Source organism: Bradysia coprophila, chromosome II, assembly GCF_014529535.1.
Source record: "Bradysia coprophila strain Holo2 chromosome II, BU_Bcop_v1, whole genome shotgun sequence".
Lineage (NCBI taxonomy): Eukaryota > Metazoa > Arthropoda > Insecta > Diptera > Sciaridae > Bradysia > Bradysia coprophila.
Genome location: NC_050735.1, coordinates 1,836,151 through 1,856,646, shown reverse-complemented (window position 1 = coordinate 1,856,646; position 20,496 = coordinate 1,836,151). Strand labels below are relative to the sequence as shown.

The following is a 20,496-nucleotide window of genomic DNA, read 5'->3' as shown; positions in this document are numbered from 1 at the left end:
GAGGTTGTTTTGAATTATTTTTCGTTTAATTGAAATGAATTTAAATGACCGTAAGATTTAAGACGCACCACGAAGTGGTTTTTTTCTTCTGTTCTTTAAAGTCCAATGCCCGCGATTACTTAAACCACAACAGACCATTATATGTTTATTTGTCTTGTATGCGAAGGCAACAACCACAAAATAAAACTAAAAATTATTAAATTTAAAAGAAAGCGGGCATGTAATAAATATTGTCTGTTGGTACCGTATAAGGTTCACAGAGTCAGCCGATTGATTTATTTACATGTAAATCAAGTAAAATAATATCAATGGATAAAATTAAAGTTGTAAAAATAAACCGCAAAATATGGTTTCGTTGGGTTAAAATCTGAAACTTTGCGATTATTACGGAATTGAATGGATTAATGGAATTAACCTCTCACAGACGGTTGCACCTTGTGTTGTATCAAAAACAACAAAAAGTAGTAGTTATATACATAACAAGGGATGAAAAGACAAAAAGTAGAGTTTTCGTGTTAATTTTGTTGATCCGAGGCGAAACCGAGGTCATTAAAGACACGAAAACGAGAAAAATCAAAAATACTATTACATGCTGAGGGCTTGAGTAGCGCTTGAAACATGAAATGAGCGGTTTTTGATGTATACTCGAAAATATATCGCGTGCGGAGCGCGTGAGAAAATATTTAATTTCGTATGAAAAATAGCTATTTCCAAGTTCTAGGGCTATCCAGGCCCAAGTTCTAGGTCCAATAGGCTATCCAGGTTAAACTGGTTGCCATCTGAGAAATGTTGTATTCCAAAAAAGCACTGTGATATCTTGGCAGGTGACATTAAAAAAATTCAATGTTGATTTTCCTAAAACTTGAATTCGTTGCCCAGGTCTTTCTATAAACTTTCTATTTTATTGGCTACAACGTCGAAAACTTTGTTCGCTAAGTGTACACGCCAGTTCTGAAATGATAACAATACAAATTTTTTCTCAGGCCCATAGTTCACTAGGGCTAGGATATGTTATCTGGAATCTGAATTAAGGATCATTCATTAAGTATGTGACACGTGACGACTCTTTGTATATCTTTCTATCACATTTTCAATGATACCTATCGCTTACAGAAATTGATCGAAATTTACCAAAAATTTACCGACAAATCTTTTCATTTTGGTAAACTTTAGTAAATTCGGTAGACGAAATTCCCAATAATATGTATCTGACACACGGTTCCAAAAGAACGCACTTATAAACTACGTAAAAGGTGAACTCTCACACGCAAGTTTATTGCTGCAAATGCTATTAAGCCATGTCATCGACTTAATGACTCCCTTTACAAAATTTTGGTATCGATAAATCGTGTGCGAGTTTACCTTTTACGTAGTTGAAATAGTACATTGAATGACAAGGGGCGAAAAATTATATGAAAAATTTAATAATTTAGCCATCACAACAATAACACACACAAAAATTAAGATATAACTAACAAATCATTCAGTAACAAAAAGTATCAACTTTGTATGCTAATTTCAATAAGAACACTGGCGCACAGTGTTTTACAATTTTGATCAAAGTATTCTGCATAATATGAGCGGATTTTGTTGACAACTCGACTCATTTCTCTCATTTTCTGTGACGTCAGTCACTTTCGCTGTTCGTTCAGTTGCGTTCGCTCTTCGTTAAGTACTTTCTCCCTGTGGGATGCATTTTTTTACTTTCGCCCCTCATATGCGGGGCGAAAGTATCATTTTTCAATGTTGGTATCAAAAAAAATGTGTTGTTTTAGCACCGTGTGCCGAATTACCCCACGCCCAATAATAGTCTCTAGACTTCACAATGTTTGCGGGCAGTGTGCAGTGTTTCAATTGAAGACCGACAGTTTTTGATATCAACAAGCAATTACTCGTTCCACCATAACATTGCCAGAATCAAGAACTCTTAACAAATTCGATTGCACATTAACGAAACCGTACTCTTCCTGACAGTTATCCTGGATGGGTATAGCTATAGCATCTAATAATTTCTCTAAACAAATTATTTGGAAAGTAGACGTCCACGTTTTCCGTTGACAATGTCTCAATTATTGTACTACCCCTTGGTTTCACTAACGTTCACCCCTTGCTGAAATACTTCCTAATATATAAAAGCCAATAAATGCTTTTGCACTGCGAACTGCATCTTTCATGGAACTAATTAAGTTATGAAAGGCAACCAAGCCTGTTTTTTTTCTTCATATTTTTGATACGTTTCCCGCTAGAAAATATGAATATTTCCGACAACCTATCAATCAAATTATATCTGTTTCTCACTGAAGAATGAAGATAGTAAGCTTGAAGTGAAAATATGACGAAAAATGAGTTTCCGTTGTATTCTATTTCCAATGTTTTCAATAATTCATATTCAGCATTATTTGTGGAATTTTGCGGAAAAAAACAGTTCTCGGAACAATTTGTTCGTTCACGAGATGTTTACTCAACAGCAACTTTATAAATCTTTAAGAGGAACTTTTCCTTGACGACCTCAATGCACTTTTCAATTTTCTCTTTTTTTTATCTGATAGGTTTTGTGGCAAAGAAAATATGAGTAATCGTGGGTGTTACACAACTGGTACAATCTACAACGAAAATAGTTATGCAGAGCCAAACAAATCATCAAAATTCACGTGAAAAATGTTGTCCTCTGTCAATCCCAAACAAAAAACTTCAAGAGTGGGATAGGTATGTCGTCAAATCAGTTAACTTATACTTAAATCCACTAACAGTATGTTATCAATGCACTTCCGATTTTTACAGAACAATACCCAAAGCAAATTATGTAACACTCGGATCAATTCGGTTCGGAGTGAAGTCCATTCAGCGCGGATCAAGCCTGTATTCGACCGACGAAGGTTCCAAGGAGAGGGATGTGTCATTAGATAGTAGCAATAGTAGTAAGAATTGCGATAACAATTGCTTCGAATCGACCGATTGTTGTTGCATTGGAACATCGAACAGTTCATCAGATGGACAAACCATTTACAAGAAGGAAACCCGTTTGCCGGTAGCTAGTTCGAATCCTGTTGGTAAGTTGTGTATCTCTTTTTTTTGTCTTGCGGTAGATAAGGCTTCCGGTCAAGGTTTATGACTTCCTCCCTTTTGGTATGTCATTTCAACATTTCAATCGAACTCGTAGAAACGTAATAATGGAAGGATGTCTTAGGTGAATTATATCTCAATCGAACTTACGAATCGAAAAGCTGGATGCAAGGAATAAATTGCACTACGAGTGATATATGATTCACAGTAAATTCATAAACACTATTTAACGTGTCACCAACGTATTTACTCAAGTCAGATCGAATAGACACTGTAAGCAATTAGAAATTTTACTTTTATAAACCGACCTACAAAGAAATTGTAGTCCTGAGAACTTCACACTCTCATAACACTGCCCAGATATGGAACATTTCTTCAGGAATATTTTTACCATAAGTTTCTATCATCATACCAATCTTACAATTACGGTAAGACTCAGGTCTAAGGTCGGTTTATGCTCATGATTCCAGTGCGCGTGTGCAAATTATGTGCATCCGTGGTATCCAGGATACCAGGAAATTTCTAGAAACATTTTTAGTATACTGGGAAATCGAATTATAGCTGCACAAACCAGCGGGAAATGTATGTAGCGGAAAGTCACTTTTACATTTTTGGATACCGGTAAATCTTGACTCTGATACCGGGAAGAAAACATAATTTGCACACGCGTTCCGGTGTGGGGTAATTTGACACACGGTGCTAAAACAACGCATTTTTCAACTACGTAAAAGATGGACTCGCACACAATTTTTCGCTACCAAAAGTTTGTAAAAGGAGTCATTAAGTCAATGACATGGCTAAAAAGCATTTGCAGCAATAAATTTGCTTGTGCGAGTTCACCTTTTACGTAGTTTAAAAGTGGCTTCTTTTGGCACTGTGTGCCAGATTACCCAATGCCGTCTTTGGCGTTCTTTTGTTTTTTATGTTTTACTTTTCACCACTATTTGTGAAATGGATTTTCATATATGCTTTTCGCATGAACACTCTATGAATAGCAGCATTTAAAAAATGAAGAATAGCGTGAATAGTAACAGGCCCGTGGCTTTTCGTCACTAGTGGCGAAATGGATTTACTTTTCACCACTCCTTCTGACCATCTTTATAATTCACGGGAATTATAACGATGAACTGTGAAACTTTTGAAACTAGCGGGACGAAACGGTGTCTCTAGGTACTTTAGGGATAACGCGACTTAGACGATTTGATTTTGATCGGTTTAACGTAATTTTGACTTTACGACGACAGAGATTTTGCCTTTTTGCGTTGTTTTCTGATTTATCGAAATACGTCAGACGAATGGCTCGCGATTAGTATAATAGCTTCGCGCTGGTGAATATGGTGAATCTGTTCATGATGTGTCTGAAATATTCTGCACTGACCAACTACCGACACCAAAACCCAGTGCTTATTGAGCAACACCTCTAACCATTCGGCTAGATATATAATCGCAATGAACCAATTTTTGAAGCATACGCGTAAGCGTACGCGTACGTTGTATGGAACACGTTGTGAAAGTGGTAGTTTTTGTCACACGATGTGATTATCAAGTTGTCTAGTTGCATAAAGTACTATTTCATACAAAGGGACATACAGTATTAATTTTACAATTTTTTATTAAAAGCTTTCAACATTTTATAGATAAATGTTTTATCCACCTCCGCTGCTACGAATTCCCGGTAAAATCGTGCTAATCCGACCATATTTTGTGCAAAAACATTTTCGTATTTGCTGCTGGTTTCTTCAATACTCTCGGTAACTTTTACTGCATTTGCAACAGCTGGTCGTTTGTCAGTTGTTGTTCATGTTTGGGATAGTGTATTTGTCGGTTTTGTTTACTCAGACGTGTGTATGTGTGAGTGAATAAACTACTAATGCACTACTGATTTAAGAGGCATCGGTATTTAGCTAAAACTGTAGCCTACATTTGCATGTCTCGTATTTCATTTTTAACAATAGTTTTCTTTCGGAATCCTTTTCGAATAATGTACGACTGCAATAACGACCACGAATGTGTTAGCTTTAAATAAAAATTAGTTTTGGTTGTAGTCGTTTGACCGGCTCTGAGAAACGCAAACGTGACCAATTTTACGAAATTTTCATAAACAACTCAGTTTTCTCAGAGCTGGTCAAACTGCTACAACCAAATCAATTTTCTTTTGAAAGCTAACACATTCGTTGTCGTTATTGCGGTCGTACATTTTTGAAAATGATTCTGGTGGAAAGAAATCATTAAAAGTAAACTAAAATCCAGTATTTAAAAAACGCCCAAATGTATGCTTTTCAGGAAAGTATCAATACCTCTTAAATAGTGACATGACCGTCCAGGCCTCCCACACTTCGAGAATCTCATTAAACTACTATAAATCAGGATCAAGATCAATGCAATCAGTGGATGAGAAAAATAACAAGGAAAATCTCACCTTCGACGCTTTTCACTTTCTAGATCTTAATAAAGCAATTGTTTTGGGAAGATAGGTTTGAATTAATCTTCTGTAAAACGTTCATTCTGGATTGAATCCAGTGGAATCAAATACTGCCAATCCACGTGATTTTTTATGAAAAACAATTTCGAACAGTCTCACTTATTTTTAAACGATTTTTTTTTTTTGAACTCTAAACATTTTTGGTTGATACAGTGGGGATAGCTCGATCAAACAGTAAAATATGTTGGAAAACCTTCCTGATAATAGTGACCTTCTGAATCGAGCTATTTGTACAAGGAAACATAAAATAATATTAAAACAAATTTTTCTTCTCAGCGAACGAAAGCTCCTAAAAATCTCTTAAAACCTAATTCTCAAAACCTCCATCAACTTATAACATAGGAGGATTTTTAAAGCGTGGGAGGTCTGGATCACCAGCTGTTGCAAATTTTGGACTTAAGTAGAAATTTACCGAGTGTAGACGAGTTCGAGTTAAAATTTAAATAAATAAAGTGAATCATTTCCAGATTTTGCAGGAGAACACTTTTATTTTCTTATATAATAAGTATAATTGAATATAGTCCGTATATATAAGTAATAGTAAGGAAGTTTTCCAGCAAGTTCATATATTTGTTAATCAGCCCAATATCTGCAGAGCCTTGAGAATCAAACCGGTTACTCCATCTCGAACCGAGATACAGTTTTACAGTTCTAGTAGCATACATATCTATTTTTAAAGTCTTATGAATCGGCAGATATTGGTCCGATTGAAACACTAACTATTTGACTTGCACCAAACGAAAATGAAATTTTCGCAAGGGGTACCCCGTTGACACTTGCGATAATTTTCATTTTCGCAAGTAAATTACCTAACGTAATTGTTTGGATATTGTTAATTTTCCTCGGAAGGATTATAGCACTCGCCTTCGACTATGGCTACAAACGTCCCTCTCGGCAAAATAAAAATCTCCAAACAAGGACGTAATGTACTATTAATCGCTATTCCATGCGTAAAGTTGACATTACAAGTACTTGTACCCTCCACAGAGAGTGATCATTACATGCATGTTTGGGCCCTATACACGGAAAGTGTTCATGTGTTTGTAACAGTAACAACTTTCCTCATGGAACAGCGATTGATGTAAACTATGTTGGATGCTGGAAGTAATACATTAATTGGGGGTGAATTTATGAGACTCGCGAACATACCAACTCATTCCATCATAAATTTTTTTCTATCTAAATAACAAGATCTGAGTATCTCTAGCTGGTATTTAACAATTCAAATTGAGCTTTTATAAAGCTTGCGGCTCGCATATGCAAACTCTACACCTATTACAATAACAGTTTCCAAACGTTTGTTGCTTCAATAGATTTGTTACAAGTAATTGTAAACACGAATTTTGACTATAGCCGAACGAACACGATATCGTCCACAGAGATCGGTTTTCATACAAATATTGATGAGGTTATGTCTCTATGGATGAAATTTGACAGTAATTTGACAGTTCGTATGGCCTTCGAACAGACCTATACACACTCATGAGTTCGACTCGTAATAAACCGAGAGCCTTTTTTAATAAAAGTTTAGTTTTGTTATAAAAACAAGATTTATCTAATAGACCATTGAAAAATGTTCTTATATTTTTTAATAGAAATTAATTAAAAAAATCATTGCCATGACGAACTCATGACGAAAGATATTTTTTCACGTACGGAAACTCTAAAGAATCGAAATGGGACATTATTTGTCAGCTGGTAGGAATATTTTGTTTCTTAGTGTTGGTTTTTTTGGTTATCTCGGTGATCACAATCAAAATGAACGCAATCAAAACAAACTGTCAACAAATAAAACAACCCAATTTGTTATTTCTTTTACGTTCACGAAATTGGTACTTTTTTTTCAAGGGCGAGAATTTTCGAAAATTGGAGCGGCTTCTTAAACTCAAATTAAAAATTCCAATTAACACTTTTTCAATGTCAATGTACATTTTCAGTGTTTTTCTGATGTGTTCATTGAAATAAAAATACATATGGACAAAGGCTCGCGGTTTATTCGGACTTAATGCATTTAACTTTTAGGTGGTTGGTATGGTGATATTACGTAACAAGATAATTTGACACTAAATAAGTCATTAACACTAACTATCTTGTTCTGTAATAATTTTTCTGTCACATTTTTGGTGGCTGTAGTGGTGCCGTATTTTGTAAAAAAAATTATTTTGTTAAAATATCGGGCATTTTAGAGTATTAATTTTTTTTTTTTGCGAAGAACTAAGTGTTGCACCGAATTTGTCGAAAATTCCCCGACTACAAAATACAACTCATAAAAACCTTAGTGTCTCATTGCCCCAGTGTCATCTCCAGTTTTTAATTGTTTTCTAACAAATAGATTCATTCGCATGAAGCGTCTTGAAAGGTGATGCGAAAAATCTTGCAATTTTTCAAAACAAATACCAAAAATAGTCTAAACCCCTGACCGATAATATATTACCACTTCAGCACACGATTTAAATTCCATCTGAGATGATTTAACGTAACGAATTAACCACAAAAAAACATCCAAGTGGAGAGGAATTTAGAAATTTTCTTGAAATTTATTTTTAATTTCCAATTTTATTTTTATTATTTTCAACAAATTTTTATATGAAAAAAGAAATTTTCATGAAAAAAAATGTTTTTTATTTCGCTTAATTATGTGCTGCTTTTTTTACAGCACTTTTATTTATTTATCTCCGAGAGTTTTTCATTCACTCTACATAATTATAAGATATAATGTACCAACAAAGCGAGTCGATAATATATCCATTACGAATTCGGTTAGATGTACTATATACGTTTTCCGATGCGTGTACATAGCAGCTCCCATTTTATATCATTTTCCTCTCCAACATGATATTTTACTTTGAGGAAATTTATATTTTCTTATAATAAAAAAGAAGCCGAAATAAAAAAAAAAACAGTAAAGAAAAGAAAACATTTTATATATAATTTTTCCCCCCACTTTCATTTACAAATCCAGCTAAGAATAGAACATTGTCGTCGTCCACATCCACATCGACGACGCCGAGAGCCAGCACATTCAAAAGATGTTTAGTCATCGAAAATCACAATCAGGCAACGCGATCAACTTGCTGTTATCCGAATTCATTGAAAAATCGTACAGTCGCCACCGAATTGTCGAGTAAAAAATTTCATTTAGCCAATCCAGTGCAACCGAACCGAACAAAAAATTGTGAAAATCGAACAAAAGGTGCATCAGTTGACGACAGTGAAAATGGTGAACGATCGAATGCGGTTCGGAAAAATTACTTTTGTGAAAATGTGAATCGAAACGAAAATTCGTATACATCGTTGTTGTTGCCATCGCCGTCGTCATCGCCGTCGTCGTCTTTTCAACGAGAAAATTCATTGATACATCGTTCGAGCTGCGGCGTACGTTCGATTAACAGTGTAATTGACAGTGATAATGTCATATTTAATCAGATTTCATGCAATCAAACCGATAACGACCAATGGGATCAACAGAGCGATTGCAATTTGAATAGTCGGGAAAATTATTCGATTCATTTAACGTGCAACGATCCGGATCTTATTCAGTCCAATCAAGACAACGTCAACGGCGTTTGGAATGTCGATTCAGTGGGTGTTTCTAAATTAAGAACACCATCGAATTTGTGTAAATCAAATCGTCAAGTTCCAATTATACGAAAATTAACACCAAAAGTTAAAACCAAAAAGAACGAGAGATTCGAGTGCAATGTAATCGTTGAACAACAACATAAAACAAAAATAGCACAATTGAGTAGTGTAATTAAGCAAAACGACAATGTTAAATCCAACGACGGTATCGACGACGACGACGACGACGACAATTCACATTTTATTATACGTTCGAATCCAACTGCAGATGTTCGTTGTTTATCATCAACGCTGTATAACGATAATTTGATTGTGTGCGATGATCATCGGGTTAATGCTAGTGAATGTATTAAGCAGGTGATTGAACGAACTATACAATAAAACTACATTGAAACGCAGATTTTTTGTTTGGTCAAGTTGAATTTTTGTGTAGACTCTGGCTGTAACCACGTAAACTACCAACCCTTTTGACCGATTACCAGTTGGTCCACGGGATAATACTCATTAAACTCATCTACTTCTTTAATTAAATTATTTAAAATCTGATTTTATTAAAAAAAAAAACTTTGCAACGATTAGAACAATATAAAATGTTTTCCCATTTATTTGACTGGGCTTGCGGAAGGTAATCAAAATTCCAGACCTTAAGAATGGTTCTACTCGTTGCAATTTTTTTTTTATAAAATCAGATTTTAGTTAATTTATTTGGAGAACTAGACGTATATCCGACCTTAATTATGACACGGTACGGCGCACCGGTTCGAAAACATTTCGGTACATTTTCTGGTATTTGTTGTCGGTACAGTTTGTATACATGCAATTTTAGCTTAACAAAAAACAAAAAATCTGCTTTACAAAAATCAATATATTGCTTGAACGGTGACGAACGTTTTCGAAAACACAACTTCCAGTCAAATTTCAGTTGCAATGGATTCGATGAACATAATTCGGTGAAAAAGGGACAAAACTCTGAAGCTTTTGTGAAGGATCAATATCGGTGTCAGTATAAGAAAATTTCGCCTCAAGGCAATCGTCGATTTGCTAACAGTACGGGGTGCGCGTCATTGGCATTTCTTGGAGGTAATCGACAATACTCTGGAATTTACGTAAGTACACATTTGGCTACGTTACAGGGATTAGATTGTTCTGAGCACGGCAGAGTAAAATAAACCAGGCAGGAGTGGTTCATTTTCGAAACGTCAAATAAGGGACTTAATACACTGTATGAAAATGAACTCAAATGAACACTGACATAAATTGAAAAATTTTATTCGCAAAAAATATAGGCCTACTAGATTATTCAGGTCCCTAGTCATTAGTCAAATCAGCGCTCCTGTCTGGTTAACTTTACTGTGTCGTGTTCTGAGTGAATCTCTATTTATTACAACTCTAACTCAGTATTAATTTCACTGGACGCTTCATCAGCGTTCAGAACTACTTGAACTATGCTCGTTAAGTAGAGCTCTTTCAAATTCGTTTTTAAAATGCCGGAGCTGCGTAATTGTAAGGTGGTCTTTGTTACAAAGATTTTTTACAATAGACAGGTTGAAAGAAATGCTAACATGAGAAGTACTTCGATAGACCGAAACTTTGTGTTGATTGATAGTGGATGGCATTGGCTGGGTCAATTCCTTTGGATCATCAACCGAAATATAACACTAGCTAGGAGACTACATATGAAAGCAGTGATGAACGAACCTATTTCAATTTGGTTTCATGTTTCCTCGAATCAAGGTTTGGGAGCTTGCTTGGGAAATCCTTTGATATTCAGTGTTTTACAGTATACTATAGATTGAAGGTCGGGGCTTATTCAATTTTATAAAATTCGATTTGAAAATCCAATTTAATTCAATTCACCGGCGGCTTTTGATAAAATGATACATACTAGGCGAAATGTGTAACGTTGTTTTTTGTCTATTACGGATTACCAGAACTGTACAAAAACTTCATTCAATTTTTATTGGAAAAATTTACACAGCAACTGCGTGTAATGTACACTAATTAATCAAAAAAAACGGAATTTTTCCCAGCATTTATTCATCCACGCAAATAAGATAATTTTGCGTTCGTGAAAAAGGATAAAAGTCCTTGAGGTGTTGTCCACAAAGAACGTCCAACCAACTTTCAGAATTTTTCAAACTACTCCCACGTCGTCTGCATTTTTCTAATACAAAATTACGTTTCCAGACCAATGAATGTCAACACAAGGTATGGTCGAATGTCAAACTTTGTATTGAGCGGAGGACATAGCGATTTCATATAAACAAACTCACCTCTCATGGGAGGAGAGTTTGTTTATATGAAATCGCTATGTCCTCCGGTTTGCATGAACAGACCATACCTGGTTTATACTTTCATTGGTCCAGACTCCACTTCCCCCTTTGCGGTGCACGTCCGAAATGAACGGTCCCTTAATTAAAAACAGATTCCAGGTTTTATTCGCACATTTTTTTGAGGCTATTATGCTAACAGTATAATCAAAGTTAATAAAAAATGAAAAATCATTAGATCTACCTCAAATGATACATCCGTATGTTTGGTAGCATTTTTTTCCCGCAAGGTTAGTATGCAGTTTATTTATATAAAATGCATAAAAAGAACGGAACTATTCATGGTCGTAGTAATATGAATGCATGGGATAAATGTCTTTATTTGTGGTTATACAAAATTTACAATTGTAAACTAACGCGACGTAAGGATACAGCGTGAAATTCCTCAACACCGACGTAAAAGACTTGCAAATTGTAAGTCAACTTTCTAAGACATACAATATTCAAGGTCTACGTCCGCTTTACAATTTTAAAACCAAATCCCAAATCCTAGTCTATTACAAGCTATCAGATAGCTGGTATCTGCAGGCAAAGGATATGTGTAGAGAGTAGACACTAGAGTTTTTGAAGATTCTTTATTTTGCAAAAATTGTTAGTGCCTGTGCGAATATGAGTTCCTCATAAAGTCACTGTTTGAAACCTGTATCATATTACAGATAGTCCGATATTCACTTATAATTACAGATGGAAGCAACGAAATTTTAGCATGAACTTGCTTCAGCTGCTAATAGGTCTTTATACGGTTTTACTACTACACGCGTAGCATCTTCAATCGTATAAACAGTTTTGATTGTATGTGTGGGTGCGATGAAAAACAGCTTAGGCAAATTCATGCTATAATTCACTGCCTCTGACTGCCCTTTAGCTCAAGTTGGAATATTCCAAAACCACGTCAAAGTGACAGTTGCAAAGTGAAATAGTATATTACTATACAAGGGACGGAATTTAGCTAAAGCCATCGGACACTTTTACTCATCTGGACACGAAATATCAAATTATTTCCCGAGTGCAGCACATTTATCAAAAATTAGGAATAATCACATTTTCGTTTTACGTATGTTATATCTATCGAAAATGAAAATGTTATAATTCCTAATTTTTGATAAATATATAACGTTTTCCTTTACGAATTGGGGAAAGACTTTTCCCTAGGGACGGAAAGTCCATTTTCCCTCGCTAGTAAAGGAAAAACTCTTGTTCGCCCCCATGGTAGAAACAAAGTAGGTGGAAAATAAAAGTTTTCTCACCCGAATTGTCATCAGAGACAGCGTCATCTTCTCACTGCATTTGAGTGTAGAATAGTTATTTGTGTATCTGTTTTGGACGATTGATTTTAGGCAATTTTGCGAGTTGTAGCCCGAACGAAGTGAGGGCTACATGCGAAAGTGCCTAAAATCAATCGTCCAAAAGAGATACTCAAAAAAATTTTCATGTAAGGGGTCGAAAGCCCGAGAAAAATCTCGAAACTCCCTCATTTTCGGCCCCGACACATGAAAAATAAGGTTATTTTCACCGCACGGTTGAAAAATTGTTTTGTCGATTGTTTTTATCCTGTTTTAAGACACAAAAACTTTTTCGAATCACCAGTCCTATATAGCCAGCCAATCTTCGAACTTACCAGTCCTATATAGCCAGCCAATCTTCGAACTTACTCACATGAATTTAGAAAGGTTTTATAAATCCGTGCCGTGGATTAAATAACCTCCACACAAACAACACACACACTCTACGGGAGGGAGTGTGTGTTGTTTGTATTGAGGTTATTTACCGTTGATAGTTACTCAAGTTGTCGTTATGTCAAGCGATTAGATAAATATTACACTCATTAAACCTAAAGCTTGTGCAGAATCAGCAACAGCTGAACATCTTCAGCTGGTCGAAAAAGACAATACCTCTGTATCGAAAACAATTCAAAAGCAAGCTACTTACAGTGCATACATACGTTAAGGTCATCTATATGCGCACATAACACGTATGACTGTAGTAAACTCGTTGATGATTCTGCACATCACTAAAATCTCCGCAGTTTTGCGATTATCTTCTAGATTATTAGCAAATCAGGTAAACATAAACACATTACTCCCCCATACCTTCTACATGATGCAATAGTTAGGGTTATTTTCTTTTATAAAATAATAGAATTATGGTGGCAGATCGTCACAACAATACTTGTCATTGCAGAAGATTTTTTTTTATAATGCGTGTAGACAAGTTGACGGGAAGTAACATTAAACCATAGTTATTGATAAACATGTTAACTTACGTTGTAACTGCAATTGCATTCTCTATTAGTAACATAAATTCTCATTTTTGTTTTCAGTCAAATATGGATAAACGTCGGAACACCCTAGAACGATGGCAAAAATTAGGTTTTGGTAGACGCTCCACCAACACATCAACTGAAAAACAAGCGAAAGAAAAAGCAGCAAAGGGCTCCGATAAAACCGAACGCCTTCGTGAGTTAACCGAATTGTTACGGGGCTCGAGAACTCCATCCAATCCTAGTGCTCCTCCACCCATTCCACCACCGCGTAAACAAAAATCGATAGGAAGCCAAAGCCAAGATAATTCATCAGCGAGTAGTTCGGTTCGGGACTTAACTGAAGCTAGTGCTGCGGATTATGCTATTTCCAGTAAAGCAAGTTGTTCACTGGCTGACAGACCTTATCAACCGAACAAACCGATAACAATAATTAAATCGTTACGACCGAATACCAGTGCCGGTCAATTGGAATGTTATGGAAAGTCTACGAATCTTCCATTCGATGAACTGAGTAAATCTCCTCCTCTCGCCGAAAAGGAGGACGACCTATTTACAGCTCTTCCAAAAGCTGAATCAAGAACAATTGTCGGCTCCTACATGCAAAAAAGTATCCCCTTTCGAAGTGCCTCTTTTTCTCAAGTCGATTACTCATCGGGGAAATATATTCGCTCGGCAATCGGTGCGTTTAAAGCTTCACTAAAATCCAATAAAGAACCGTCAGTGATAGACAATACAAATTTAACGCTGCCTAGAAAGAAGGATCGCCAAAGTCCTGAGAAGAATGCGACTGATAAAGCTTACAATCATGCTGCATCCACCTCAAACAGCCCGAGCAAAGTGTACAAAAGTGAAATGAGTGTCATATTTCAACCGAATCGTAAATTAAACGACGCGATAATGGATGGTCGATTGGAGAGTAAATTTCACAGAGAGTCGTTAATTGAAGAAAACGAGAATGAAGTCGACGAGTCACTGGATGGATTGACCATTGTGAAAGCATCCGAAATGGTAATTGAATCACCTTCGGAAAGGGGAATACTGATGGCAACTCCACCGCAAGATGAATTCCTTCAAACAGCTACCACTTGTTTGATTCCATTGCCGGTTTATGAGTGCACCAATAGAGAAGACGAGACAAGTGAACAATGGATAAATGCGTGCGACGAAGATAGCACAAAATTGTTTGAAGAAGTGAATGTCGAGTCAGATGTGATAAATGAAATTGGATGGGATGTGCTAGATAAATCCAGTGAAGTAAGTGAAGCAAAAACAATCGGTGAAGTCATCAAAGACGATAGTGCCGGAAATGAAGTTAGTGATATGAAAATCGTGTCCTCTGAAGCAGATACAATTCCAGTTGCTGTTATTCAGTCGGAAACAATTGAAATAATTTCGAACGAAATTGAAGTCGTTACCGAAGTCGACCCTTCGAATGTGCTCGATTTGTCACAAGTTACCGAAATTTGTGAAAATGCGGAAAATGAAATTGACGAGCAGCCAATCATCCCTGTAACAATTGAACATGCAAACGAATCGACTGAGAATCCGGAAACGAAGAGCGAATTTGTTGAAGTTCGAAAGAGACACAACAACGACGATAAATCGACCCGACAATCGGTCAATCTATCAAATTCTAGCGAATCTGTGAATAGTGTTGCTACTGGAGAGGATCGACGTCGAATCGACAAAAATAAGCGTCGGAAGGGGATTTACTTTCAGTGGCCGGCCGTGGAAAAGGATCGAGAGCTTGATGTTGATGTGTGGAGTCATGCCGACAGCTCATCGCCAATTTTAAGCGGGACCATTTTGTGGGACGGAAACATAGACATACCAGGTGTAGCTTCACCCAGCAAGGTTGACTTGACCGAGAGTCATTCAGAGCATTCTGAAAAAGTTAACGAAACGCCCAAGAAAATCTCCGTTGATCTGGACACAGCAAATTTCTTTGCGGCAGCATTCGAGTCAACCACACCCGATTCGGAAATAAGTCGACCAGCTTGGCCCAAAATGCCGCGGAAACAGAACTCCGATGAACGGGATGACGTGTCGGTTATCAGTGCCATATCGGATAAACAGTATCACAAGATCAGTTTCTTGAGACAAGACTCAATATCTGATAACGAAACGGATCGAACACCTCCGCCACATGATCGCGTTTCACAGTCGCAGTCAAACGATCCCGACTTGAAACGATATTCGAAAAGACCGTTACGAGGGCCATACGGACTGATGCTCGAGGCCGAAATGAAAAAGCCTGCCAAATTGCTGTACGACGAAATGTTCAACCGATCGGAAAGGTATGACAAACTCTACTATCACCCCTGATGTACTGAATTTCTAACCAAACAAAATTTCTTCCAGCTCATCAAAATTAAGTGACGCCAGCCTACAGTCATTCGATGATGACACACACCGCAAAGCCTATCGTAAAAACAACAGCACTCACTTACCAATTCCATACCATGTTCGTGCGTCCTCAACTCCCATCCAGAGTGATTCACATTCGAAAGAAGTGTCGCACAAACGATTTCCCAGCTATGTGGATACCAGCACGGTAAACGACCTGAAGAAGGATCAAAAGAAAATGTCGCTCGACAATTTGTCCAAGTCACATGAGAATTTCGGCAAAGATTCCAAAAAGTCATCCGGCGCTGGAGACAAATTGCAGAAGCATAGCCTTGACGAGGGTCGGTTGTTGTCGTCGTCGTCGTCTGAAAGCGGAAATAAGAAGAAATGCAGTTCGGATACATCGAACACGATACAGGCAACACCGCAGCTGTTGGCTGAACTGTTGAAAGGGTCCAGCGAGCGGCTAGTCTCCGAGCAGATACAATCGAATCAGCGCATTACTTCGTCTTCATTGCCAACTGCTGTGTTGAAATGTTTGGTAAGTTTTTTGAATTAACGATTAGAATGTCAAACTGAAAGTTTTGAACTTTTGCCATTACTTGTTGAGACAGCGAACATGTAACCGTGAACTGATAAAGCTAAAGTTTCGTTCTTCAAGTTGATCAAGTTCATTTTCTTAGTCCCATTCAATTTCCTTGTCATTGATTTTAATCGAAAATTCGAAAACATCGAAAATGTATTCCGCTCAACGATTTTTCTGATAAATATTGAAATACCATCAACATGGTGCAAGTGCTACGATGCACCGTCATTAAAACTTTTTCAGAATAAAATCGGAAAGGAAGTTGTTTGCTTTCGCATTTTCAATTCAATTCTACCGAAATTGGCTTTCGCCATCATTTCAAAAAGACTTTAACTGCGACAACAGAAGATGAAATCATCAACATTGACCTTAGATTTTACAATATTATTGGAGGAAATATTGTGGCAAAAGTTCTTTTGTAAACCTATCAAAACAGGTGTAACCGTGGAAACGGGATAAATTCACTTTGAACAGTACATCAATAATGACTATAAGTGGCTTGCAACAAGTGCATCATAGAACATGAGGAGTATATATAATACCAACTCTTATGTGCGTTGTTAAACTTCTGTTTACCAGGCTTCTCGTTTGTCTGTTGTTGATAAAATTTGATCATGTTTTCTGATTGCTGGGTACCAATTAGAAAAAACGTCGCAATAAATTTCACCAACTAAATTTGAAGTGAAAATTCATGAACTAGAGCGAAATCATACGGAGACTGGTTAAATGGAACTAATTTTGATTAGTTTTGCAGCGAGCCCATATATTTGTTGAAACTTTAGATTTTAACTTTTCCGTTACGGAATATGTATTGCGATGATAAAATCATTAAATCTACTGCGTCTCTTGTAACTATCACCAAATTTTCAATACAAAATCTTTTACTTCATTTTGTTTTAACATTAATTAAAACGACATGAGACCAATGGCATCCATTCTTGTCGCTGTTGTCTACAAGAGATGCATAGTAGTTCATTTCGGCGATAAATAATTAAGTCTTTTCGCTACACACAAATAACAAGGGCAATTGAATAATTCCCGTCATTCCAATATGAGAATGGAGATGCGGATGGAGATATAATAATATTTTGCAATCATTAGTTCGTCTCTTCACATTTTTCGTTTTAAGTTAATTGGCAACTTACACTATCTCGGATGAAACACTTCTAAAGATCACTCAATGTTCAATAACGTTTTAGAAACGGCAAGCAAATTGCTGCACAAAACGACTGTAATCTATTACTGCTTTTCTTACTTATTTAAATTAGCGACAAGTGATTACTCCCGTTTTGTGATATTTTTATATTTGCTTAGTAATCGGTTCCTTTTTTAGTGATAAAGCAACGCACTTCAAGCATAAGTGGTACTCTAAATAGGGTACTGAAACATGACAGTGCTCCATACAAAATTTTACACTGTAAAAAGAGTGTGGATAAAATTTCATACAAAAAATACTCTATTTGGCAGCTGTCATTAATAGCACTTTTGCTTGAAGTGCGTTGATACACTACATTACCGGAACAATTATAGAAATTGTCTTTTATATAAAATAACAATGCAGGTAACAATAAAACAAGCAACAATTTCATTAAAAAATGATGAATAGCGTATAGGATACCAATCAACAATGGACATACCATGAAAAACATCAAATCATCTTCGTCAATAAAATTATTACGGAAAAAATGTCTTTACTTTTTTCTATCCAATGTTGAGAGTTATCACAACATTTCATTTTTTTATAGCAATATTCAGTCGTACAATTTCATAGCATTGGTCGTTAGAAAGGCGCCGTGACGCAAGTCTCTAAACATCAACGAAAATTCGCTGAAGACCGTTCACACAGACGCAGCCTATTTTCAGGATTTTTTTTTTCGTGATTTTCGAGAATTTTCAAGAATTTCGGAAATATTCGAAATTCAATTCTCTAACTTTTCAAATCGAGAATTTTCAAGAATACTATTCACGAAAATGGGCCCGGCGGAAAGCCTAATCGTTTAGCATGCATGTCAGATAGATTTTGCATTGCTTACATGCTTGCACATCTCTGCATGAACATAAGAAATATTGGGAGGCCTATCTGAGCCTTGCATTTCTTTCGTAAAGACAGGAGTCCTGAGTGTGAATCAACGCAATCCATGGAAAATTGATTACAGTCGACAGCTACCAAATAAGAGTACAATTTTGTAAGAAATGGATTTTTACAATTTCGTGACACACTGTCAAGTTACAATACACTAATTTGAGTACCACTCTCGGTGCCACTCATGCTTGAAGTTCATTGTGTGAATAAAACCACACAACACATGCAATCGTATATGCAAACATGTTTGAAAATTTGTACAGGTTGGAAAAATGGGTGCTCATGTTAGGAGCAGTGCTATAATGCTTGTCATCTGCCATTCGTGGACGTATTTTCTTTACGGGAAAACTATTTCGAAAGAAAGATTTCCAAGCAAACTATTTTCGTGTCAGTTTGTTTTGTATTGTTCATTCAGGCACTTGCGTCACACTTAACTCTTTCTTTTGAGGTTTTTGTTCTGATCCTACCATTTTGTAATAAAGAAGAAAGTTTCTTCACATAAGTGAATTGCAATTTCCGGGCGCTATTCTGTTTACACCTGACATCTACATCTCTGACATAAAAATATAAATCCGGTAGAAAAGTTTATCAAAGTCGGGTTTTTCTAGCATATTTACAGTTCTTCATTTTTGTATGGAAAATCAAAGCTTTTTACGAGAATATTAGTGACAACGAGCCATTCTGTAGTTTCTTAAAACGGTTTGACGAATATATTAAATTGATATTTCTCTTATATTGGGCAACTATTTTCTTATCCGATAACAAAGGATTTCCCAACCGTTATCGTTGTTATTCGGTACTTGTTTCAAGCCACTCGATTTTACCAATCTTTCAATGGTATCGTCGACGCTAATTGGTTCCTTATTAACGAAAAAAATAAATTTCGACTACCTGATATGAAATTGCAATACTCTGTACTTAATTTGCAATATCAATTTCAAATTTAATTTTAACGTTAAATGCTGCTAATGCCTAACCGTGTTTCTAAATTAAATTTTCCGCAAACATATTCCTTAATCACTTTGTTTATCCCAATTTCATTATGCAGTTTTGTGTTTATTACACCTAACCGTAGGAAAACCATATTCATCTTACAAACACGACAAAGTTGGCTTGTTCATATCGTCTGAAGACCACTTCAATTGACGTCTACCCTAACTTAGTCTTATCAAACACATTTTCACTCCGCTGTTATGCAGTTGAACTGTTGAACATCAGCTGAACGAATCATAAAAGTATTTTTCATGGAAAAGCCCAGCAACATTACCCGTTGCCAAGGTAATACCTTCACTTCTTGCGACGAATAAATGCATTTTCCGGGTAGTGGGTTGATGCCATCGATATAATATACTGTAGATAATGAGACACGAAGAACGAAATTTCGGAAATATAGCACACATGCAAGTGCAAAAAATACGAATCACAACACAAAACGAAGAGAAAAAGGAAATTGAGAAATGCAGAGTTTCAATTATTTTCACATATTTGTATGACATTATTTCGCGCGCTTTCTCAAAACGTAAGTTACGTTACACAGACATCCATGTGATCTTTCCGCATAAAGTTGCTTTGACATTACTTATCTACCCTATATTATATCGATGGTTGATGCTAACGGAAAACACATTTCATTATATATGGCTAATTCTATGTACCAATCGACAAAATGTAACGTGGTAACACTCTCTAAAATCGAAATGGTGTATACCGATGTACCATTTTGAGAGAATTTCGGTTTTATCAAGTTGATTTTACATATCA

At 36.2% G+C, this 20,496-nt stretch overlaps 1 protein-coding gene across 3 annotated transcripts in view; it reads left to right on the top strand.

Annotated features, from left to right (window-relative positions):
- The window catches only part of LOC119084247 (rho guanine nucleotide exchange factor 10), a 43,386-nt gene that overhangs the window by 1,555 nt on the left and 21,335 nt on the right, over positions 1-20,496 (top strand). For 2 of the 3 annotated variants that reach the window (XM_037194259.1, XM_037194188.1), the window contains exons 2-7: positions 2,550-2,706; positions 2,782-3,050; positions 8,508-9,484; positions 10,039-10,233; positions 13,778-16,017; positions 16,082-16,607. In XM_037194259.1, coding sequence (XP_037050154.1) covers positions 2,621-2,706; positions 2,782-3,050; positions 8,508-9,484; positions 10,039-10,233; positions 13,778-16,017; positions 16,082-16,607 — 4,293 coding nt within the window. In that variant the 5' untranslated portion in view covers positions 2,550-2,620. Of the gene's footprint in view, positions 1-2,549; positions 2,707-2,781; positions 3,051-8,507; positions 9,485-10,038; positions 10,234-13,297; positions 13,519-13,777; positions 16,018-16,081; positions 16,608-20,496 lie in introns of those variants that run through there. The other variant, XM_037194339.1, reaches the window with a different exon arrangement.